General features: G+C 47.4%; 1 protein-coding gene across 2 annotated transcripts; it reads left to right on the top strand.

Annotated features, from left to right (window-relative positions):
• Positions 1 to 1,189: 1,189 nt before the first annotated feature.
• SUMF1 (sulfatase modifying factor 1) lies at positions 1,190 to 22,393 on the top strand. Of its 2 annotated transcripts, none has more exons than XM_036390879.2 (9): positions 1,190 to 1,396; positions 2,807 to 2,980; positions 5,069 to 5,143; positions 12,867 to 12,949; positions 14,853 to 14,975; positions 15,500 to 15,614; positions 16,440 to 16,553; positions 20,114 to 20,173; positions 21,578 to 22,393. In XM_036390879.2, the coding sequence occupies exons 1-9, from the start codon at positions 1,190 to 1,192 to the stop codon at positions 21,686 to 21,688; spliced, it is 1,062 nt and encodes a 353-aa protein (XP_036246772.1). In that variant the 3' UTR covers positions 21,689 to 22,393. The 2 variants fall into 2 exon arrangements, 1 of the variants encoding a protein (XP_036246772.1); XR_004981035.1 differs by lacking the exon at positions 20,114 to 20,173 and adding an exon at positions 20,216 to 20,344 and having other exon boundaries at positions 1,230 to 1,396; positions 21,578 to 21,680.
• Positions 22,394 to 25,105: the final 2,712 nt, after the last annotated feature.

Here is a 25,105-nt window from a genome sequence, read left to right as displayed (position 1 = left end):
TTCATTGGGTTCTGCTGTGAATTATTTTGACTTAATGGCCTATCAGGGCCAAGCTGTGTTGGGCCTCTGGAGAGAGTCACAAGTTTTCATTATTATCTTTTTATCCTTCTGTAAGTATCCTTTCTGTATTCTTTAGTATAATTTAGTTTAGTATTCCGTAATATAATATAGTATCATAAAATAATGAATTAGCCTTCTGAGAACATGGAGTCAGATTCATCATTCCTTTCTGCCACAGGGCACCCGACAAATACAGTATCCTCCAGCACTGCCATTTTACACAGCAAAACTTCACAGAGCAGTGCAGCTCCTTTCAGCATTCACACACACCAAACCCCTCCGTCACTCGTGCTTCTCTTTGCTGCAAGTACAAGCCAAAATTACATTGAGTATTTTGAATTAATATCCCGCAGGATGAGTAAAGATTTATTTCGGTGTAGGGGATGATGCAAGAAGATCCGTTCTGTTGACAGCTCTGAAGAGAAGCTCCCACAAGAAAGTAAAGATTTTACAGAATCTCCAACAACTTCAGTCAACTGCGGGAGAAATGAAGGAGAACCCAGGAATTGTGATTCCCTGCTGGAGAGGGGCAATCCCAAAGCACCTTTCCGGGACAGGCCTGGGAACATGCCAACGGTGCCCCTTATGAGATACCTGTGGGGACACTGGAGGTGTTTTATGGACACGTGGGATTCCCGTGGGCATTTGAGATCTTGGAGTGGATTTGAGATCCATTTGAGTGGATTGCTGAGCTCTCCTCTCAGGGTGCTCTGCACCAGGGAGGGCTCAGCAGAGCAAGAACCACTGTGGATGGCAAGGGGAAAAGAGGGGACAGGGGGGTCAGGAGAGGACGGGGGGACACGATGGACAGGGAGGGACATAAGGAGACAGTGGGGTCAGGAGGGACACAGAGGAGACAGGTAGGGACACTGGGGAAGGAGGGGGCAGGGAGGGACAGGAGAGGGGCAGTGGGGTCAAGGGGGGGACACAAGGGACAGGAGGGTACAGGGAGAGACACGAGGGGTCAGTAGGGGACTGGGGAGGCGACAGGGAGGAACAGTGGGGACATGAGGGGTCAGAGAGGGACACAGAGGGGACAATCCCGGTCCCGCCCCTCAGGGCGCGGCGCGGCCCCTTTAAGACGCTCCCGATCACGTGACGGCGCGCGGCACGTGGCCCCGCCGCCAAGATGGCGGCGCCCGCCCGGCTGTGCCGCTGTCTCTTCCCGCTGCTGCTGCTGGCGATGGGAGCGGCGGCCGGGACCCCTGGGACCCCCGGCACCGCGGGCTGCGGCTGCAGCGCCGGCCGGGCCGCCGGGGACGGGCGGGAGGAGGCGGCGCGGCGCTACTCGGCGGCAGCGGCGGCGGGCAGCGGGCGGAGCCGCGGGCAGGGGCCGGTGAGCGGCGGGGCCGGGCCCGGAGGGGGCTCGGCCACCTGAGGGGCCGGGCTGGGCTGTGGGGCGACACCGGCGGAGCACGGCCCCCTCCGGGATAACGGAGCAGCCGGGGAACTGCTGTGGGGAAAGTTAAATTAAATTATAGGCGGGTGGGGTGAGCCCCTGAGGAACTGGGCTTGGGCGCGGGTGCTGCTTCGGGCCCCACCTCGCTCTTGCCTCACGGAGAGAACGGGAAACATGAGGGAGTTCATCTCCTGCTGCCGCTGTTGTAGTGCTGGGAAGCTGCGTCAGCCTGGAAAAGCCTGTGTGCAACAGGCAGTGGGGGAACTCGCTTCACAAATTGGAGAATATTTAAAGAGTATGAATTGAATAATTCCCTGTTGTGCTTGGGATCCATGTCACTGATGGATATTTTGCGTGACAAACCTGAGCAGTTCACTTTAGGTCTGGAGGATGAAAAAAATCCTCTGACCCTTCATGCAGCTGGCAGCTCCAGGAGTAGGTAATGAAAGCTAATTACTAATTATGCTCACAACTTGATGATGCTCAGCTGGAAAACACCTTTATCAGCAGAGAAGCTGAGAGAAGAATTGGTCTCTGCATCACCCACAAACAGGTTTATTTATTTCCAGCATGGTTTTAGAACTGGGGGCCAGCAAGAGTTAATTTTGCACATGGTTTTAGCCCAGTGAGCTCTGAGCCTGGCTTGGAAACCTCTTGAGGGAGTTGTTCCAGCTACCGAGGCTTGAAGAGAGATTGGGAGGGAGGGAGGAAGTGGTGCAACTTTGTGTTGTCATTTCCTAAGTCCTAAAAAATGTAAGCAAATTTATCCTGAAGCCCTTTTATGGAGTCAGTTTCAGACTGTCTGTAAGAGCTCAGATTCTTCTCAGTGGAGAAAGTTACAAGGACACAGCCAGCTTCAGATAGGGGTAGTCTGAAGGAGAAGCTGCTTGTAGCATTTTTTATGGGCCAGTTACAAGGTGTGTGAATTTTAGGTGTGGCTGGGAGAGACCTGAGTGGGAGAGCTTTACAGTGAGAAGAAACATGGAAATGGGATGAGAAAGGTGATGCTAAATCCTCATTCCCCTGCCCTGAAGAGGCAGGAGAGGTGCTGGGGAGCTGCTGTGAACTCATTTTCTGCTCCTTTGCTGCCCTGGCAGTGGTGTAGCTGCAGGAATAACAGCAAAGTGTAACATAGGAAACACAGCATGCTTCTCCTCATGGGAGCACCATCATGACCCAGACTTGCTGTGAAAATGGGCATTTGTCCCCAGTTGCAGTTCTGTCTGCTGTTTCCCTAAATGGGCTGCCCAAAATGCTGTTTCCAAGTCAGCTGCAGAGGCGAGCAGCAGGAGCAGCCTGGGCTCCTCAGTGTCTCACTGTGCCTCCCTGGGGGTGTTTGCTGTGCAGATGGTGCTGATCCCAGCAGGGGTGTTCACCATGGGCACCCAGGAGCCCCAGATCCAGCAGGATGGAGAGGGCCCAGCCCGCAGAGTCCACCTTGGCAGCTTCTACATGGACCAGTACGAGGTCAGCAACCTGGACTTTGAGAGCTTTGTCAACTCCACGGGCTACATCACTGAGGTGAGGCACCAGGGCTCCCCTCAGCCTGGGACAGCCCCAGCTGAAACCAGCCTTGTCTTTTTGAAGCATGTCACAACACTTGCTTGGGAATTGCACACTCCAGTATTTCTGGTGGAGGTAGTGGGGAGAGGGAATTGCCTTGCTGTCCTGGGCTGAAAGGACAGTCAGGGGTTTGCTGTCGTGTTTAATAATTGTCACCTGAGCTCACATCTGTCCTGCAGCCTGAGTGAGGCCAGCAGGTCTCTACAGGGGCTTTTGGGGTGGTTTGCTTGGGGTTTTTTGGTATTTGGGTCCTGGAGTATAGGAGTGTATAGCCTCCTGTTAACAGAGTGACAAAACTCTCCGTTGTCCCCTCAGAAAGGAAATAAGCCCAGAAGTTTCTCTCTTTGATTAGGTACAAAAGCCACCTCACAGGCCTGGGGGACTTCACCTCAAACTTACGGATAGCCAGTTGGACAGAAGCCAAAAAGTCTTGTAGTTGACTAGAAAAAGAAATTACCAAAGAAACTAATTGCTTTTGTGAGGTGTTTTACCAGGAGCAAGAACCTCCTGCGCCTGGCTCGGTTTTTCTCTGTTTGTTGTTTTGCCTTTTATTAAACCTTTTTGTTTCCAACACTGCAACAGAGGCCATCCTGCTGATTTTTATGCCTCCAAGGGTAGCTGAGCACTCTTGAGTGTGTTATAGACCTCCAAGAGCTTATGAGACCTAGCTCAAAGAGGCTACTGTAACACTGGAGCTCTTTGTACCGGGTTCGATTTTCCTTAGTTTAGAGAAACCTGAAGAAGGGATTTAAGAAACTGATACAGCCAGGGGTTCTGCAGGCTGGCTCTGCACAGCTCCTGCTGGTGACAGAGAGCCCTGTGCCTCAGGAGGAGACAACAGCAGCTGCAGTGATACCTGTGTGCCTGTTCCTGGCAACAATGGACTAGGAATGTGTTGAGCTTCCTGCCAGGAAGGAGCCCCTGTGCCTGAAGCTCAGATCCCTCCTGACAAGTGACTGTTCCTACACAGCTGTGACAAACCTGACAGCCCTTTCAGGGAAATGAAACCTGGGGAAGGAGCAGGTCTCCAAGGAGGCACTTTGCTGAATTCACTTGATGAACTGGTTCTCATTTGGAAGGCAGCATCCTCTGGTTGGATGAAGAGCTTCTTTTGTCTGCTATTTCTGTTTCTTAGCTCCATAATTATGAAAAAAAGGGAGGATTAACTATTTTGAGTTGGAACAAAGCTTGCTTGTAGCAAACAGCTTCTGGGATGAGCACGTGTGTGGTGGGTTCAGTGTGGAATCACAGAATATCTTCAGCTGGAAGAGACCACAAGGATCACCAAGTCCAACCCCTGGCTCTCTGCAGATACCCCAGCAGTCCCACCCTGTGCCTGAGTGTTATCCAAATGTTCCTGGAGCCCTGGCAGGCAGAACTGCATCATGTGGGGGCTGTTGCAGACCCCAGTGCTCAGCTGGTGTCGTTGAGTTCTCCACTTACTCCTCCTCCCTTTTTTTTCTCTTGGTATAATGTACTGTGATTGATGGAAATTATTTGTATCTTTTATTCTTTTATATTGATATAATGATTGAGTTACTTTTAACTGTTTACTGTTACAGCAGCACTTTTAAACATGGTACTAGTGATGATGGAACAGTAAGTGACAAGGCTCAAGTCTTTTATTGTGCTTCTCAAAGGAAAAATAAGAGGAATGAAACATGCCCTTTCATATTAGACTGATGACTGTAGCATTTGAAAGCAGTTGGGACAATCAGAACTGCATTTTTAATGAATAAAAGTAAAAACATGTGCAGAAGCTCAGTGAGCTGCCATCTGCCCAGTGGCTGCTGAACAAAAACAACATCCAGAGAAAAAGTCCCTTCTTTTCTGTTCCAAAACAGCTTCCTTGAAAGAGAACTCAAATTCACTATTAGAATTTGTTTGGTCAAAGGTTAGGCTTGATGGCCTTGGAGGTTTTTTCCACCTTAAGGATTCTCTGAATTTTCTTATCCTTGATAAAATGAAGCTGAGAGTGTTGAGTGTGGTTCCAAGAATAGCACTCCTTTGATGACATAATGGTTGAATCCTTTGTTCTTTCCACAGGCAGAGAAGTTTGGTGACTCTTTTGTGTTTGAGGGGATGCTGAGTGAGGCAGTGAAGGCTGACATCCACCAAGCAGTGAGTAGCACAGCAGGGGGAAACTCCCTGAGCAATCCCTGGGCTCTGCTGGCAATCACAGCAGGGAAAACTGAACTCTGTGATGTCCCCAAAGCCAGGTGCAAAAATGGGGATTATGGAAAGGTGTTTGGCCAGGAATCATGGGCTGAAGTGGGGAGGATTTGCAATCTGTTCTGTCCTTTTTCTTTAAAAACAATTAAAAGCATCAGTTCCTGATGAGCAAAAATTGGTATCAACCCCTTGTTGTCTCTTTTTGCCCCCTACCTGAGAAGTCTGTAAGATTCTGTAAGCTGTCTGTAAGATTCCTTATCTTGTGAGTGGCTGGAGTTTATGACATTCCTCCTCTCTAGAGGATCCTGTGTTCATTTGCTGCTTTTCCAGCTCCCCTCATCTCCCTGGGCACCACAGTGATCCTGGGAGGGGCAGTGCTGACTCCTCTGGAGCTGATCCAGTTTTCCTGTTGAGTGAAAGTGAATATTGGTTCAAAAAGAAAGACATGTCTGTACTAAATCTTCCCTGCCCTCTCTTTCCTCTTTTTCTGTTGTGAATGTGTTGCTGAGCCTTCCTCAGCTTTCCTTTACCTCCTCCTTAGCAGGTCAGGTCCCCTTTGCAGCTCTTGGCAGATAAGCAGATTGTGTCCTGTCATCTCCTGGATGAGCTGATCTGCTCTGAGCACAGGTTTGGACAAAATCAACCTCCTGAGCTCCCCTCCTGTCAGAATTCTCAGCTCTGAAGGGGCACAGTTTGATTTTTGTTTTCAAGGGGCAGCCTGAGAGGTGGGAGGTTTCAGGAAGCCCTGTGTGAGTGTGTGCTCTGAGGGACTGGCAGAGAACCTGGGATTTGGGTTCCTGCTGCCAGGGAAGGAAGATTACAAGTGCAGTTTGTAATCTTTTAATTCAGGACTAGCATTTGTGCACTGGGAGAGATAAGGCTAAATTGCAGTTCCCACCACCAGCATAACTGATGCTAAATCCATCCATGGATTTGTTCTCCTTTCATAAAAATAATAAAAAATACAAATAAAAAAAAAAAGAATGGCTCATCCCATCTTCCCATTGGAGAAATTCCTTTTCCTGTGTAGTTCTGTGTTGCAGAAATCCCTAAATCAGTGTCTGTGTTTTAAAACAAACAAACAAACCCCAAGAATGCTGCTGTAAGCTCAGCCTTGGCAATTTTGTAAACACAGAGTGTTGGGAGCCACTTTCCTGAGCGTGTCAGCCAAATTTCCAAGTGTTGGCTGCAGTGCTCACAGGACAAGTGTTATGCCAGAGGCCTGGGATGGAGCCCAAACTGGTCTTTTTTGGCTGCTGCTTTCTGAAGGTTTTCTGGAGCTGTTAAAAGTAAACTTGCTGTTAAAAGCCACCTTCTTCAATCATAACTATCAGATGAAAAGCAGAAATAAGATATAAATATTGGTGTGTTACTGGCACTGCAAATCCCTCCAGCCAACCAGGGGGAGAAAGGACTGTGGTTTTCCTTTGCCTCAGTGGCTCAGGAGTGTTTTGACTAGGATTTTCTCCAGGTGAAGCACAGGCATGTTAAATGTAAATGTGAATATAGGGGAAGAGCAACAGGAATGTAAATTTTTAAAGCAGTATTTCATCTGCAGTGAAATAACTGGGGAAAGGTGGAAGTACTAAATGAAATAATTTAGAAATGATGAGCTGTGTGTGTCTGTCGGGGGTTTTGCTCTGTTTGGCCACTTTGTGTTCTCCAGTTCTTAAAGCAGATTTCTCAGAGCCTCAAAGGCACGGGCTGAGGCAGAGCTGGGGCTGCTGGAGGAGTGACCCAGCTGAGCTCCAGGGTGATTGTTGGAGCTCTGGGTGTGCCTTTCCTGGAGGTGAGGTGGGCTCCCAGATCGCCACTGACAGGACAGGAATGTGGGCTGGCCTCAGCTCTGGAAGGGAAGCAGTAAAAAGGGGTGGAGCAGCCAAGGATGGAATTGTTGCAGATTTCTGGGAACTCAGGTTTTAGTTTTGGCCTCCAAGTTTGTGGTGGTCACATGGCAGAGGGAGGATTTGGTGCTGTGCCAGATGAGGGAGTTACTGATGGAACAGAGGAGGGCTCCTTCAAATGGTAAAGGATTTTGTGGGGTAAGGGGGGAAGGTCCTTTGAAGCTGAGATTATTTGTGAGGGCTTAAAAAATTGAGAGCTTCACATCTTAAATTCTTCACATGCAGCTTGGAGAAGAGCAGGCTCTGGAGAGACCTTGGAGCCCATTCCAGGGCCTAAAGGGGCTCCAGAAGAGAACTTTGGAAAGGGATAGGACACAGGGAATGGCTCCCACTGCCAGAGGGCAGGGATGGATGGGATATTGGGCAGGAATTGTTCTCTGGCAGCGTGGGCAGGCCCTGGCACAGGTGCCCAGAGCAGCTGGGGCTGCCCCTGGATCCCTGGCAGTGCCCAAGGCCAGGCTGGATGGAGCTCTGAGCAGCCTGGGACAGTGGGAGGTGTCCCTGCCATGGCAGGGCTGGCACTGGGTGGGATTTAGGGTCCCTTCCAGCCCAAACCATTCCATGATTCCGTTTTATTCTGAGGGATTTGAGAGCTCTTGCCAATCCCTGCAGGAGTTTCCTTGCTGCCCAGGTACCATGGATGGCACAACAGGAGTGCAGCCTCAGTCTTTGCTCAGTGGAGAGTAGTGGGGACATTGTTATTCTTGGCTCATGGAAGGCAGAAAAATTAATTTTTGCTTCAACACCAGATCAATTCTGCACTGAAGAGCCTGAGAGCATACAAATGTGTGCTGCCTTTGTCTGTGAGGGTATGGAATTTTGGGTCTGGAATGCAGTGGAATTGGCTCACTGGCAGCTCAAGCCAGCACTAAGTTCTGGCCAATCCAGAACTGTGGGATGCTGCTTTCATCCCTGTCTGTATGGAAATCTCTGCAGTGGCCCGGAGCTGTGCAATTTGCCTATTTCACAATAATCCCAAATTGAAACATTCTGCCTTTCAGCTGAACATCCCAAGCTGCTGCTGAGAGGAGCCCTGGCTGCAGGTGGGACAGCAGTGCCAGTGTGGGCAGGGTGAGCTGTTCTTGCAGCCCCCACTGCTTCAGCTGCTCCCTGCAAGGAGCTGGAAGATGGAGCTGCTCCTCTGTGGGTTTTTGTGCTCTACTCCCACTGCTAAGAGGAGGTGCAGGAATTCTCCCTGGGAATTGCCAGGAACATCAGCCTGTGTTATCAGAGCTGCAGCTTAAAGCAGGCCATGGTTTGTGCCTCAGGATAAATCCGTGCACATCTCCTCTCCTTACAGCTCACGTGCTCTTGATCAGTGGAAAAAATGACCAGTTGGAGTGCAGATTTAGATGTTGGCTGGAAATTAGACTTGCAGAGGTGTCTGCCTTCACCAGGAATATCAGTTCCTCAAAAGAAGCTTCTTCTGATTCCAAAACTTGCACTTAATGAATTTGACTGGATTTGAGCATCACGTATTTGTGGTTATTTTTCTTGGAGGATTGACAGGGCTGTGAAGTTTACACTGTCTGAACTGAAGTTCAATGACCTTTCCTTATGCAGAGAAAAGGTCTCTTCATAAAAGTGCTTGTTTCCAGTCAAGTCTGAAATATTTTTTTGTAGTTGATGACTTACAAAGTAATATAATGTTTTAAAGCTGCTGCCTTTCCTTGGTGTGCAGTTTCAAACTGCTGTAAAATACTGGGTTTTAAGGCAGATAATATTCAATATTAAACAAACCTCCTTGTTGCTTCCGTTCCTGAGCTCATGAGGGAGGCCATTAACATTAGAAATTAAGAGTGAGAACAAATTCTTCTGTAATTAGAGCTTTGAGGGAGCTGGGACTTTTAATTGATAGAATAAATAGCATGGGAATTGCAGTAGCTGGCAAAATCAGGTATTCAGAGAATCCTGGAAGGGACCTCTGGAGATCCTAGTCCAGCCCTGATGCAGGTGTGAGCTGCCTGCTGGACAAATCCTCTGCTCACTCTGAGTTTTGTTTGTGTGGGGCAGGATTTCCCAATCCTGGCTCAGTCCTTGTGCATAATTACAGCAGGTTTGTTCTCTGTGGGGACAGTGAAGTGGATCCATTGCACAGTAATTATTTTTATTTCTTAAACTTCTCACCCTATTAAAAATGTTCTGTTTTCTGTCTGCCTCTTTCTTCTGTAGTTCATTAATCAGTGCTCAAGGTTTAGGATCTGGCTTAGAGCAGGAAGAACTGTCAGAGATTTATGTGTATCTGCCTTACATGAATAAAATAAAACCTCATCTAAAAATTATGTTCTTTACCGAATAACAAATTTTTCCTCACATCCTACCAAGATCCTTTTGCATATTAAAGATGTACAGAGCTCAACACCATCTGATTGAAACAAGTGGTAACCTATTAAGTCAGCTTCTGAACTGGAGTGGTTTTTTAAGAACCCACCACTTAATAAATGAGTTTTAAAGTGGCTTCCAGGCTTGGGCTGCTTTTCACTCAAAATCTCTTTTAACACAGTTAATTCAGAAGTTCTTACTCTGCAGTCACTTTTGGATTTTTCCAGCTGTTTATCTTGACCTGGAGTAAGGCTTTTAAAATACTTGATTAAAATAGCATTAGAATGCTGTAGCACAAAAAAAGCTGATGTTTGGTGCAGTATGACTGGACAGCAGCATGAATTTGTCATATCTTGTGGGCCTGCCTTAAAGTTCAAATCCACAGCTTTGTTATTTCAGGGGACTTGCTACTTGATGGAAATGTTGGAGCCTGAGCCAAGATGAGCTCCTCTGTTGAGTTATTTTTGGTAAATTTTTGGATACATAAATCTGATTTGAATTTGAGATTTGCTCCTCAAGTGGGGGTTGTTTTTCTCTTGAACGTGGCCTGTGACAGGTTAGTGCAAGAATAATAAATGCTTTTATGGCTTTGGGCTGGGTGCCTTTGGGGTGGTTTTTAGGGCTATTCCCCTACTGCAGCAGTAGCAACAGGGCAATGCTGACAGTGAAACTCACTTGGTGACGTTCCCCACTCTAATTTTCTTTTCTACATAGATTTAGGAAGGAATTTTCTTCGAGCTAATTGTGAAGTAGTTTAAAAATCTTGACATTGTGAGGTAATGGAGCAATTAAAGCTAGGCTGTCCCAGCCCACTTGGAAAGGAGAATGGAATACTTAGGAGGAGAGTTTTCTGCAGGCTGTTAGTGGGAGCTCAGGCTCCAGCTCTGCAAATTGCTCTGCCCCAGTGCAAAGCTCGTGGGCTGGAATTAATTGTTTGAGCTCTTCCCAGTGTTAGCACGCTGGGCTCTCCTTTCACAGTTCTCTGGGTCTGCAAGAAGCAGAACAGGGAGTTCTTAAGGTTTAATCCTGGAGGGGAGAGCAGGATAATCCCTGTTTCCAGCTGGAACAGACCAAACCAAGCCTTTGTGCCTCTGCTTTGCTCTGGGAATGTTTCCCTGTGCACCAGGGTGTAAGGATTGCAGGGCAGGTGTGGGCAACCTGGCACAGGTGACGTGCTGCAAGAATTCACCACAAGGAAGGGGATTGTCCTCTGATTCAAGATCTATTCAGCAACATCTGCTGCTGTTTGGACAGCAGGAATCTGTTGCCAGTGCACAGAACATGTTTCGGAGGGAAGCAGAACGTGAAGTGTTATGAAAGTAACTAAGCTCATTATTGGCAGGGGAGGACTTGGCTGTATTAACTGTGATGTTGTAATATCTCTGTCTAATTAGCTGTTCTGCTAATTAGATTTAGAGCAATTAAAAGCTGTAAAGACTTGTGAGAAGTTCTAGGAGAGAACTGTGGATTTCAGGTAGGAGATTTCTGGAAGGAGCAGCTCGGGGTGTGTTCACTGGAGCCAGGGGCTGCCTTGGATCAGTCTCCAGGTAATTCTTGCAGGCTCTCTGTGCTCTCCCTGTTATCCCTGTCCCAGCCCTGCATGTGTGCCTGCTCTGGGTGCTCTGCAGAGCCTGGCAGCCATTTGGTGCTCAGCTCAGCAGAGCCACAGCCGGGAGCTGTGCACACGCAGTGCTTTCCTGTGGAGAGACATTTTTCTTGGGTTAAAATAAACCAGCCTGATTGAAAGCATCTGCTTTTTCTTTTGCATCACAAAAATGTTTTCCAGAATTAAAGTAGTCTAAAGTGTAAATCTTTGCAGTCTCCTGCAGAGATGTTTTTATCCAAAACCCAGCAGTTTAATTTACAAAAATATGTTGTGCTTAGAAACTGTCGAAATCTTTCTTGTGATCTTTCAGATTTTAGCTTTAGCAAGTGGTTCTGCTGCTCTTTTATTTTCCTTAAATAGCTGTAAAATGCTAATTTTGGATTTCTGTCCTATTTTCAATGTAGTTTAAAGGTCAAACCTCAATATGGGCAAGGAATTGGTTAAATGGGACTAGTTTTAAACCTCTTGACTGTTGTATCAGTTTAGCAGCCCCATCACCCTGAAGCTTTAGTGCTCAGAGTTGAGCAGAGTGTCTGCAGGAAGGTCTCATTCTGGGGTTTGAAGCTTTAGTCCAGGATTGCTGATTGTTGATTTCCAGGGAGCTTTTTCCATACCCAGATGTGCTGTGGGCAAAATCTGTGTGTGCTGGGAGGGGAGGAGGGAAAAGCTGTCAGGGAGTGTGAGCACAGCCTGATGAGGCTCTAAAGCCAGGATAATGTGTGTTTGGGCATTTGCTATTGAAATATCCACATGAATGATTTGATGTGGAGCTTGGACCAGGGTTTTCTCAACAATCTCTGTGTGACACAGATCATCTCTTGTCCCACACACATGTAATTGCATGTTCTGTTGAAGGATGCAGCTTCCCCCTAGAAGCTGCTGTTAGAATTGTTTGACCAGACTGATTCTGGGTCTCCTCAATACCAGCTTGCAGTGATGCTTTGGTCTTTGCTATAAGGGTTTGATGAGTTAAGGGGTAACACTCTTGGCACCTTTCCTACCTCTGTGAATAACACTTGACAAAGTCTAGGACTAACCAGCCTCTGGCTTGTTTACCTCCTAAAGCATTCCAGGCTTATTTTCTCTGATTTTTGTTCTTTATAGACATTATCTCTGTAATAGGAGTAGTTTGGAAGCTGCTGCAATAAACCCACTGTTGATGGGGGGCATAAATGTTCCTTTCTTTTCCTCAGTGAAGGCTCCATTATTAAAACAATTATTTGTAAGTGAATATCAATCAGAACAGTTAAGCATTGCTTTGAAGTAAGCCTTATAGAAGAAATCCCTAAAGATTGTCTTCCAGAAAAAACTCCTTGGCATTGAAGCGCCAAATTTGGGACTTCTGGTTTGAGAGAACTACTCAATGTCTGCATTGCTACAGGTGATTTTGGCTGTGTGATGTTTCCCAGCAAACCAGCTGGGGGAAAAAAAAAAAAAGAGAAAGGCTTCATGCTTCACTTGCCTTGTGTGGTTCTTCTGTCTCCACCTTCTGGAGCTGAGAGCAAATAATTTAAAATCAGCTGAGTGGGTTAATGACCTGGAAAGCAAATGTGTTGCAAAATGAGTGTTTGACCCCCAGCTAAAGGGCATCATCAGGGATTGTTTCAGTGATGTCAAAACACTGAGTCCAGGGCGTAAATAATTAGGGTGAAAATGCTCTTTAGGCCAAAATTGTAATATTTTTTTCCTCTCTGCAGATTGTATCAGACTGAAGTCGGGCAGGAGCTGATATTCACACAGGCACAGGCTGGTTTGGGTTGGAAGGGGTCTGGTGGTTTTTCAGCAAATCCCTTAGCTGGGAATTGAAGTGTCCTTCCCTGCTGCTCTTGTCCTTTTTCAGGTGGCAGCTGCTCCCTGGTGGTTGCCTGTGAAAGGAGCCAGCTGGAGGCACCCTGAGGGCCCTGACTCCAGCATCTCCAGCAGGTGAGCCATGAGCACCCAATCCATCACAAAACACAGGCAATATCCCTGGCTCCCTCAGGAATGGGGCTGCAGGGGAGGGCTTTTATTCAGTCCCTGCTGGCTGCTGCTTCTGGGGCTGTTTTCCCACCTTCTGATGAGCTGCATGCAGCATTCCATGGCCGTGGTCAGTGATGGAGAGCACAAAGGTCTGTCAGGACTGTGCTGACTGAGCCTCAGTGTTTGCTGTTCATGTCTGTGTGCCAGCAGGGAGCCCAGCTGATCTTCCAGGGTCACAAACTCCTGACCTGGGTTTGGAGGGGAGGGATCAATCCTCCCTGTGTGCACACTCTGGAGTCTGGGCACTCTGAACTCTTCCATGTGGCATTTGGAAGCCTCTTTCTCTGGCAACAGAAGACTGAGGAGTTTTGTGCTTTTTTTTCATTGTATTCTGACTCTGTGAAAAAGCAGTTGTGACTGTGTAGAACCTCTGAATGCCTTGGAAAACTCTGCTTTTTCTTACAGTTAGTGCCACCCTTTGCCTGCACAAACCCTGAAGCTTCCTGATCCTTGTCTTCATACAATTGCTTTCCATTCTGAAGTGGGATGAATTTTAGGCCTAGAAAATCAAATTACTGTCTTCATTTGGGGCCTCTAACATTGCAACTGCTCCCCTGACTAGGCAGGTGTCAATAAAGTTGGCACTTGATCAGCTAGTGAAAGTTTCTAACAGCATTTTGAAATCAAATCAGACTCTCTAGCCTAGATCTAGTAGGTTTTTGAGTCCTCTAAGGACAGGACTTTGTTAGTGCACCATCATCTGATGGCTGAAACGCTCAGTAACGAGTTATCTGCTCTCCAAGGGCAAGGAAAGAATTATCTGAGGCAAAAATAGAGATAATAGCTGGAGGCATTGTTAGGGGGAGCCAGGAATTGAGGTCAGAGGCAGCAGACAGGAGCTGGAAACCTGCCATGAAATTCTGGGCTGGTGCAGACCTGGCCTGGCACAGCTGCTGGGAACCTGGGAATGACCCCAGGGGTTAACAGGGATACACTGGATTCCTGAATGGGGCAGGAAGAGAAGTTTGTAGGAAGTTCCTCTCTCTCCTGGACCTTCAGCTCTGGGAGGATCTTGGTCTATTGGGGGGCTTGGATGGATTCTGCAAGAATGGCTGGGCAATTTTTTCTGTCTTTTTCTGGAAAAAGGGACAAGGATTTTAATGTCAGTCCTGGAACCCAACCCCATTAAAGATGGGAGCTCTTGTGTAAACTGTGACTGCTTAAAGCACCCAAGGAAAGTCACTTCCCAGCTAAATTTCTGCAGTTCAGTTTCCTGGACAGGGTGCTGCAGAAGCTGATAGAGTTGGTGAGACTCTTCCTCGTGTCACCTCTCTCTCACAGCCCCACAGCTGACAGCAAGGACAGCACCCAGAGCAGGAGGGGAGAACAGTCAGCATTAAATTGCATTTTCCTGTTGAGCATCCTGCCTTCTGGCTGAGAGGCCCTTGCCAGGCTGGTTTGATGCAAGATGCCCTGTGCCAGGCTGGTTTGGCAGTGGTGATGCTGCAGGTTTCCAGTGCTTTCCTGTGGCTCTGCAAACCCAGGCTCCCTGAGAGGGCAGGGTATGGACAGTTCTGGGTGCTGCACTTGAGAAACCACAAACCATAAATGACTGCAGAGCTGGAGGTGGCAGCAACACGAGACAAACAGAAGTTCATTATTTTCTCCTCCTGTTTCCCTCTGATGGCTGCATTTCCCTCCCAGCATTTTGCTGCCTTTCCTGAAGTAACTTTGCTGTAAAGTGACCTGGTGCAGCTGTAGCTCATCAGTCCCGTGTGCCCCTGTCTGGCTGGCTGGCACATTGTGCTGTGCAGCCCTGAGTCTGCCTGGTGCCCTGAGGAGCCTGTCCTGCTCATTTTGTTCCCAGAATGGACCATCCAGTCCTTCATGTGTCCTGGAATGATGCCCTGGCCTTCTGCAGGTGGGCAGGGAAGCGGCTGCCGACGGAGGCTGAGTGGGAGTACAGCTGTCGAGGGGGGCTGGAGAACAGGTACCTGTGCAGGGCAGGGGCTGCAGCTGGCCTGGCAGCACAGCCAGGGCTTCTGAGGGCTTTGTTAGCCCAGAACTGCTCTGCAGCCAGGCTGGGGGTGCTCACCTGGAGGGGAGAAGGCTCCAGGGAGAGCTCAGAGCCTTTCCAGGGCCTGAAGGGGCTCCAGGAGAGCTGGAGAGGGACTGGGGACAAGGGATGGAGGGACAGGACACGGGGAATGGCTTTAAACTTAAGGAGGGGAGGTTTAGATGGGATATCAGGAAAAAGGTATTTATTGCAAGGGTGGGCAGGCCCTGGCACAGGTGCCCAGAGCAGCTGTGGCTGCTCCTGGATCCCTGGCAGTGCCCAAGGCCAGGTTGGATGGGGCTTGGGGACACCTGGGACGGTGGGAGGTGTCCCTGCCATGGCAGGGGTGGCACTGGATGGGATTTAAGGTCCCTCCCAGCCCAAACCAGTCTGGCATTCTATAAACTGACTTTGTTAATTAACAGTGTTTGACAGCTGCTCTGTTTGTCTTTCCTCAGGCTTTTCCCATGGGGAAACAAACTGCAGCCCAAAGGGCAGCACTATGCCAATATCTGGCAGGGAGAATTCCCCACCAATAACACAGCAGAGGATGGGTACAAGGGGACTGCACCTGTAAGTGTGTCTCAAAGACAATCCAGCATGTGGAAATGATCTTAATCTTCCTAAAATTAAGGTCTGTCAGCATGAGCCATGGCTGTTTTCCATCCCCGTGCTCTTTCATTTTAGATTTTAAGTTGCATTAAATTTCACTGCAGGCTTGAACGTTATCAGGGGACTCCTTTACAAGCTAATTGAAAAGTAAAGATTACTTTCATTTTAACTTCTAGTTCCTCTCAAACTGACCTCTTTTCCCCCCCCTCCCAGTCAGTTTGTAGTCAGAAGCTGAAATACTTTCTGCCTGCACTTCTGGCCTTGCAGTTTTGTGAACCCAAATATCCCACAATAATTTAAAAGAAATTAAACTTCCCTTATGGGGAAGTTTATGGGTTGGGCCTGTCTAGTATAACAACCAGAGTGGCATTTTAAAAGCAATCGAGAATGTGAATGAATTATTTAATGGTATTTAAGTAAATCCAGAAGTTTCATCAGAAGAGGAGTGTGCCCAGGCAGGAGCTGGCAGCCCCCCTGGCTTTTCCTTGGTGAGTGGGGTCAAGTCCCTAATGCCAGGTGTGTCTGCTGCTCAGACAGTGCCTCCCTGGAGAGGCTGAGTCTCCAAAGGCAGCGAGGGGATGCTGTGTCACACTGAGCAGGGTGACACAGAGGTGACCACAGCCTTCCATCCTGCTTCATCTGCATGCAGGACGTGGAAGTGTTCCAGGTCTGCACTGCTGATCCAGTGCCTGCTTTTGGGGCTCCTCCAAGAGCACCTTGAGCAGGGAGATGTGAGGATTCCAGCCCCTGTGGAGTGTCACAGAGCTGTGTTCCCTTCCTGTGCAGGTCTCTGCCTTTCCCCCCAATGGGTACGGCCTCTACAACATGGTGGGCAATGCCTGGGAGTGGACATCGGACTGGTGGGCTGTGCACCACTCCCCCCAGGACCTCCACAACCCTGTGAGTGTTGGCTCGGCACACCAGGGGCTCCTTGCTGTGGGAAAACTTCTGTTCTGTGCTCCTGGGCTGGGGGATTGGGAGCATCACAGCACGGCTCCTCCACGCTGCAATTGCAGTGCTCTGATGCAATTTTGGTGTTGTTTGGTTGGTTATTCACACCTGGTTGGCCACTGAATCCTTCCCAACTGCCCTCATATTACAGAAATCAAGAGTTTGTGGAATGACTTCTTTAAAAAAAGGAAGGGTTTTAGTTCCTTCATATTGCTACAAGCTGTACTTATTTTCCCCCTCCCAGGCAGAGAACAAACCATTGTGAATTATCTTTCTGGCTTCTGGTAGCTTGTTTTAAACTGAACATGTGATAAAACTGAGGTTTAGGAGAAGTCACCAGGCTCTGAGAAGTGAATCTTTGTTTTTCTTTGTGGCAGGCAGATGGAGGTTCCTACAGGGTGAGATGTGTGAGGTCACTGATGCTCTGTCTCAGCAGATTCCAGTTCCAGTGTTAGATCTGCTCCTCTCCCAGTTATCCAGGATGAGAAAATCCCATGATTTATGAATATGACAAGTAAGGCCAGGTAGAGTTTGTCACTCAAAACCCCAACAAATACAGTGGTTTTTATTTGCTAACAATTTACAAAGCACTTTCAGGTTTATTTTTATTCCTGGTAATTACTTCTGAAGGCAAGACAATCAATTATGGAACCCTCCCAACAATCTGTGTGCAGAATTCCATCCATTCCTTGTAACCAATCCTCAGCATAGCCCAGATCTTTCCAGTGCTAGAAAGCTGCTTTGAAGATTTAGGGTGTTAAACTTCATATGATAAAAAACTTTGCCTGAGCTCTGACCCTCTGAAAGAATTCAGAGTCTTTTCAGCCCAGAGAACACATCCTATATTTAGGTTACACTGCCTTGTGCTCTGCAGAGACTGAAGAGCTGGGCTCTGATAGATCTGGTGCTAATCAGTTCTAATGTCTCAGAAGATAACTGCAGCCTGGCTATTTTGGGACACCTTTGCACACGAGGAGATGCAGTTTCCTTACCCGTTTAACCAGAAAAACCCTTTGGAATTCACTTTGAAGTGCTCTGCCTCAGACACTGGATTCTGACAATCAGTTTGCATATGAAAAACCCCTAAAAGCCTCATTGTTAACACCTGATTTTTAAATACTTCCTGAAGTGTCTGGGTTTAAAACTTCAGCAAACGCTTGAACAGAGCAAAATTCACAGGACAGCTGTTCCCCACCATCGCCTTAATCCAGCAGGGAAGGGCTCCTGCCTTGGCATCATCAACACCTAAGTGTCTCAAATAAATGATTATAATGAAGGTGCCTCACTGCAGTCACTGAATCCCAGAATGGTTTGGGTTGGAGGGACCCTAAATCCCACCCAGTGCCAGCCCTGCCATGGCAGGGACACCTCCCACTGTCCCAGGTGCTCCAGCCCCAGTGTCCAGCCTGGCCTTGGGCACTGCCAGGGATCCAGGGGCAGCCCCAGCTGCTCTGGGCACCTGTGCCAGGGCCTGCCCACCCTCACAGGGAAGAATTTCCTCCCTAAATTTGTAACTGATCCTTTAGCAGAGAAAGCCAAGTGTGTGTGTGAGGTCCAATCAAACCAGGGTCCTTTTAGGGGTTATTTTGTGGTGACTTTTGGCTCTGATTTTTTGTATGAGCTGCAGTTCTCTGTTTGAAAACTGATTTGTCTCCAAACAGAGTGACCATGTGGCTGTGCACTGGAAATCACCACACACCATCAGAAAGTATCTGTTTGATGTAATCAAAGAAGTTCAGCTTTGTTTTCATTAACAAAAAAAAACTTCTGGGTTTTTTTAGTAACTTTCAAAAGAACAATCCTACTTTTATGAGCTTTGGTAATGGAATGCACAAGCACTTATGTAATCAGACTGGAATATGGCTGTTGCAGTATTCTAGTACAGAACAACCTTGTTAATTTACAGTAAACTCTGGGGTTTAAATCTGGGATCAAAGTCTGGACAGCTCTGGCCTTTTGCACCGATGTCCTTCCCCTTCAGTACCAGCTGGTGCACTTCTCTAGGTCAGGCCATAAAACAATGGTGTTTGATAGAACAGAGATTTGCTTGTTTTAATCAAATGTGACCTTAATTGCTGGGCTGAGATTAGTTTTTATGAGGGGAAGCACAGCCAAGGCAGTTTCCTTCATCTATCAGTGAGATAGGAGCACAAGCAAATATTAACTGCAAATGCTGCTGCTGATGTCTGTTGGTTTTCTGACATCTTTGCCAGTTGTTTATGATAAACTCTTTACCTTCAGTGATTTTAAATAAGAGAAGAATGATATTTTATAATGGAAAGATTTATGAGGACAGTACAGCATTTTTCTGCAGGTGAGGTACTTCAGGGCTGTAATCCTCCTTTAGAGGCTGTGGGAGTCAATTTAAATCGTTTTTTTTTTGTTACTAAATAACCTTTGATGCTCAGTTTTGGCCTGGTGGAAGGTCTTTGTAGTTAATAACAAGATGCACTTCTGAGCCTTTGGTTCACACACTGCTCAGTGCAGGTCAGCCCTTTGTAATTGCTGACACATGACAGATTTAGGGCTTTCTAACCCAAACCAAAAATGTTCCTCTTCATTTAGAGAAGTGTTTTTGGAGCCAGTTGCACAGATTGCTGCTCAGCCCTGCAGCATTTAGGGGAAATCCTGCTCCACAGCCCCATTGTTCTGCTTTGTCTTGTTCCCACAGAACTTTTTTTAGGTCAGTTTTCTCCTGGCTTGCCTTGAAATGAGATTACCGGGCTGGGTGATGACTGTGCTGATTGGAGGCTTATCTCAGAGCAGGGACTGTGCATGTGCCTGCAGGTGTTTGGGGAACCTTTCCAGAGGCCTCAGTGGGAGCAGGGCTGGGCTGTGGAGCAGCACCCAGGCTTGGAAGGAGCAGATGCTGCCTCAGGGTGTGCCTTTCCTTGAGTATTTGTGTGCCATTAAATGCCCAATTCTTTTTCACATGGATAAATTTTGGCAGGAAACATGAAGCTGCTGCAATTTGTGTGGTGAACTTTCACACAAAGCTGTCAAACTCAGGGAGCTTCTAGAGTACCAACATCACCTCTCAAGGTTTTCTGATAGTCCCTGGGATTTATGTTCAGTTATAAATGCTCTTCTGGGGTAGATTCTTCTAGAACATCACCCTGGTAATGCAGACCTGGGTGGGAGACAACTGTACCCCTTGAGACAGGGTAGGAGAGTGGGAATCCATGGCAGGTGTGACCAGACTGGTCACAGGGTGGTCACTGAGGAAAGCTGGAGCTCATTTCCTTCCTGGTAAAACCCTCTCTAGGAACCCCCCTGTTCCCAGGCATTATCAGTGAGCAGCACCTGCAATGTTAAATATTTGCAGCACTGGGGAGGGAGCACAGTTACTGTCACCTGCAAATCCTGTAGGGCAGAATTATTTCAAGCTGGCTGCTTCAGACACCACTGACATCTGTGTCTGGAATATTTCTGATTGCTCCTTCTCCATCCCCTTACTGCCTGTAATCAGCAGTTATTCCTGAGTACTGACCAGTGTCCTCCCTCCCCAGCAAGGGCCGTCCTCGGGCACGGACAGAGTGAAGAAGGGTGGATCCTACATGTGCCATAAGGTAACTTATGTGCTCTTCTCCTGTTCCTCTTCCCTCTGAAAGCACTTGACCATGATCCTCTGACAGTTTCCTGGCAGCCTGGATGCTTGTCAAGGGGTTTCATGGGATTTATGAAGAGCAACACCTGATGTTCCCAAGGACCTCTTTTTGCTTAGCTTGGAGTTAAAACAAGTAAGTTTTTAAAATCAGTATGGGTTTTAAATGCAGAACTTAAAATTGATGTAGGCTTCTAATGGTGTTTTCATGACAGAGCTGGAGCAATACTTGTCAGAGTAGAAAGTATGGATGTGACTTTGTTTTTCAAGTTTTAGAATGGCTTTTGATCCAGAGAGGATATGGAGCTCTGAGTAACCTGGGCTAGGGAAAGGTGTTCCTGCCCAGGGCAGGGCGTTGGGACTGGATAAGCTTTAAGGGCCCTTCAATCCCAAATCCTTTTATAATTCCATGGTTCAATGGTATCAGGTGTTTGCAGAGCTGGCTGGGGGAGGAAGTGTTTGTTGGTGGCATACCTGAAGATCCTTCAGAACTGCCAGAGTGATGGCTGTTCATGACATAAAATAGTGTTTTAAACTCTGCTCATGCAGTGCTCAAAGCCCTCATTGTACTTCTCCTGTTTCATTAAAGCTGTCCTGTTCTTCCCTTGCAAAGCCTGTGGCTGGCAAATCACTCTCATAATTAGATTAAATTTTCTACAGTGAGATCCCATTTTCTACACTGATTTCCTTCTTAGGTGAAATCAATGTCAGATGTTAATTAGCAGTTTTGATTAAATTAACACTGGAATAGGCTCTTCAGTGATGAATAACATGACCCATTTTGAAGGTTTGTGAAGATTCTAGTCTGCCCTAGTCTTTTTTTGTAGGTGATAAAACTAGGCTGTGTATCAAGACAAAACCACTGACTACTGTTAGTACAAGGGCTCTTTATTAGGTGCCTGATATCAGCTCAGACTGATCTTTGTGTGCTGGTGCTCTTCTCCCTCTCAGAGCTGACAGAGCCTGAAGTTGCACCTTTTTACATCCCATCCCAAAAGTCTGGCACCTCACTCAGGGAAATGTTCAGTACCTGTCCATTCCAGTGGGGCACTAGCACATGGATACACAGCTCAGCCTCTGAGGGGAAGCTGAATGGCTGTTTTGGCTTTTTCCCAGAGCAGGAGAAGTTCTTGGCTGACACTTCATCAGACACTTTGCCTTTCAGTCTAGTTTTTGTGTCAGCTGGTGGCCGTTTAGGATTCCCTCATTTCGAACTCAGGCGATTTCCATCCGTAGCACTTCATCGATCTGTCCCACAGCGATGACGTTTTGCTGTATGAACCTAACTAATTAATCTGTTAATCTAACAAGCTGTTGCCTGAGGAGCCCCAGCTGTGCTAAGAAGTTCCTTTTCTGTGTTGCTGTGCAGTCCTACTGCTACAGGTACCGCTGTGCAGCTCGGAGCCAGAACACCCCCGACAGCTCCGCATCCAACCTGGGCTTCCGCTGCGCCGCCAGCACCGCCCCGGGGCCACGCTGAGCCACTCGCAGGGCATGGCAGGGCACAGGAGGGGCTGCATCCCACCCCAGGGACAACAAACGTGAGCAGAGTCCCTTGCTGATGGCACACCATGGAAAAACCTTGCTTGAAGTTCCTGCTGAGGGAAGAAAAACCAGCACGACTCAAGAGCGCTTGGAGAACCTTCCGAGCAACATGGCCTGGGTGTTTTGGGTTCAACTGGAACAAAACTGAGCAGAAACATGGCAATCATGCTTTCAAGGATTGCTTAATCCCAGAATTAGGCTGGAAAAAACCTCCAGAATTATTGAGTCCAGCCTTGATTGATCACCACCTTGTCAAGTACAACAGCTCCTCTTTAGACAGAATCTTTATTAATTACTTTTATTTATGTAGAATGTCTACACTCAAATGCAATAAGCAAAGACTTTATAAACTTTTAGACAGCTTTAAAAGAAATTCTAGGCAATTAGGAAATTCTAGGCAGCTTTGAGAGACAATGAAGGAGTCAAGAATGAGGGCTGGGAGATGACAACTCTCCCCACAGGCAGCTCGCCCTCTGTTACATTCCACTTGCAGTGAAATCATGTCCAGAAATGGGCTTCTCTCGGGGAGATATTTGCTGCTCTTTAGGAAGTGCCTTCTGCAGCTGAGGGAGGTGATCCTCAGGGTGATGATGATTAGAAATCTTGTACATATTTGAATAAAATATCAAGCATTTGTTTATGCCAAAGATTTTTATTGATGGAAAAACACAACTTCCTTTGCATTTCTTGGATGCAGTGGAGGCTTATTTTAGGGACTTGGAAAATGCAATACTGGCCTCATTAGAAACTGAAGCTAATGAATGATTCCACTTGAATGAGAGTCATGGAAGTGATGGCAGATGGAACTGTGAGCCCTAAGACCTAATAGGGTAAATTTCGAAACTGTTTTGTTGAAAATAAAATTCCTCACTGAAAAGGAGAGGAATTTTAGCAAGTGAGAAGGGAAATGGGAGCAATTGAAAGCAACCTCATTTTGGGATCTGAATGTGTCTGTGGATTAACAAAAGCCTTGGCACTGATACTGGTCCTTGCCAGTGTTGTCTTTGCTGTAGAAAATTGGGTTTGAGTTTAATGCAAATCCATCACCTGGCAGCTCCTTCTGCAGTGGTTTCATGTTAGGAAGATGACACAGGAGAATGCCTGGGCAGCCCTTCACCAAACACCAGCCTCCAGTGGGGTCCAGGTAAGCCCAGCAAGCAGAAAAATCTATCCCAGGACACAGCATGATGTGGCATAACATGGAGATATTGATAATCATGATTGCACTCAGAGAAGAAAGGAGGAAGGGGGATGAAGGGAAGCTCAGAGCCTTCTGAGCTGTTTGACTGGATTCATTGTGGATGAGCACACTGAGCTGTGAGGGGCAGACTGGAGCTCTGAAGCTGAAAGGAGTCTGAAGGAGCAAGTGAACAGAAATTCAGCAGATACAACTAAGAGTCTATTTCTTTCCTAGTTTCTTGACAGGGAATTTCTTTAGGAAGCTTTTGGTCCACTCCCCCAGGCAGGTGCAGTGCCAAGGCATGGTGGAACATAGTGCTGTATGGAAAAAGGCCATTAACAACTGTCAGGATGGTTTAGAACTCAATTAACAATTATTTTGTTTTTGCAAGGCCTTCAGTGTGGCTGTTTTGAGCAGTCCAGCACTGTTCCTGTTGTGGGAAGTTTGCTCCAAGCAGATAACTGGGATCAGGTCACTGCCAGGAGCTGCAGCCCTGGCGTGGGCTGAGGGCTTGAATTGCAGGGACAGGGAGCTCAGCTGTGCTCCTGCTGTGGGGCTGTGATCAAGGACCAGATACTGCTCAAGGTGGTTGGGTTTTTTTTAATCTGCACTTCCTTAACTACTCAAAATCTTGCCAAGTGCATACTCATAACAGGAAGGTAACAAACTGTGCTGTCATCCTGAAAACAAGGAGTGCAGATGCTGTAACACTCATCTTGAAACTTTGCTCAGGAGGGAAAGAGGAAGTGCATTGGATCATCTGCTCCCAGCCCTGTGTCTGAAAGTGGCTGGCATGATGCCTTCTCAGGGAGAAAACCAGATAAAACTCCCTTCTTCCCAAGAGACCTTGCAGTCCAGGCTGTGCCCTGGAATCCTGTGCATTCCAAGGTATGGGATCCAGGGAGTAGCAGCAGGAACCCTAAGAGGCAAGGACTGAAGTTCATGTCCACCCAGCCTGTAAACTACTTGTGCCAGCAGCTGAAATCCTTTGGAAGGTTCTGCACTGACAGAAATGATGCTTAATGATTAACCCTAAGAGAAATGACGTGGTCATGTTTATTTTAACATAAACCCACGGCTGTGTCTAAACCCCAGCAGCAGCAGGAAGGCTCTTAAATGGGAGAGGTTAACACTGCATCTTATCAAGGAAGCAAACATAAACACCAAGTAGGATTTTGTTGAGTAAATAGCAAAATGTCCTTTATCCCTGGGCAGTATCAGGTTAATCAGAGTGGTTTGGGTTGGAAGGGACCTTAAAGCTCATCTTGTTCCAACCCCCCTCCCCAGAGCAGGGGACCTTCAATTCATTCAGAGCTGCATCCTTGAATTATTCTGATCATATTTCAATAGGAAAGTAAATCTCCCAATGAATATTGAAATATTGAGAATCATTATTGCTCTTTGAGAGTAGACAGGATTAGAGAGCTCTCAGTTTTTAGCTGTTTGCATTGATTCCTTGTGAAGGAGCACACTGAGTTGGGAGTGACAGCTCAGTCCTTCAGTGGCACCAGTCCTTCAGGTCCAAATCAAAGTTGTCTGTAATTTAAAAATGAAGTCACTGATCACCTGCAGAACATCAGATCCCCATGAGATGCACTCCCTTGTGTGTTTTATGTCAAAGGGTATGGAAACAGGTGCAGATCCAACTGTCCAGAGGGTTGCTGGAGGGTTTGCTGCTGATGGCACAGTGTGACATGAATAAAAAACTGCATTGCAGTTTATCCATCTTAAATATCAAAACCAGCCTATGTGAAGCTGCCTTAACTTGATCTTTGCAGAAAGGAAGTGGAGGAACCTGCAGTTACAGAATGTGCCCATGTGGCAGTGCCTCCCTGGGGGAAGGAGGTGCCCAGAAAAGCCCTGCAGAGCTGTTGGAGCCAGGCAGAGATGATGCAAAGAAAATGCAATGACCTTCTCCCTGTACTGCCTTGCTTACTGCTGCCTGGCCCTGGAGTAGTGAAAACATGGCTCAGTTAGCAGCTGAAAGAACCCTCGTGCATCTGTCAGCTGTTCAGCACAAAACACAGATCTGTTGCTGTTCAGATGCACTTCTGTGTTTCTCCCTTCAGGCAGCTGTCAGCACCATCCTGCTTCATGCTGCAGGGGTTGCTTTTGCTTCCTGAGCAGGTACTGAGTGCTGGGGAGTAACAGATTGCAGAGATCTGACTGGAG

This window comes from Molothrus ater, chromosome 11, assembly GCF_012460135.2.
Source record: "Molothrus ater isolate BHLD 08-10-18 breed brown headed cowbird chromosome 11, BPBGC_Mater_1.1, whole genome shotgun sequence".
NCBI lineage: Eukaryota > Metazoa > Chordata > Aves > Passeriformes > Icteridae > Molothrus > Molothrus ater.
This window is presented reverse-complemented; position numbering and strand designations above follow the sequence as displayed.

Coding starts and splice junctions, on each gene's coding strand:
- SUMF1 (XM_036390879.2), top strand. CDS start 1,190: ATGGCGGCGCCCGCCCGGCTGTGCCGCTGTCTCTTCCCGCTGCTGCTG. Junction 16,554..20,113: donor CCCAGGACCTCCACAACCCT/GTGAGTGTTGGC, acceptor CTCCCTCCCCAG/CAAGGGCCGTCCTCGGGCAC. Junction 20,174..21,577: donor GATCCTACATGTGCCATAAG/GTAACTTATGTG, acceptor GTTGCTGTGCAG/TCCTACTGCTACAGGTACCG.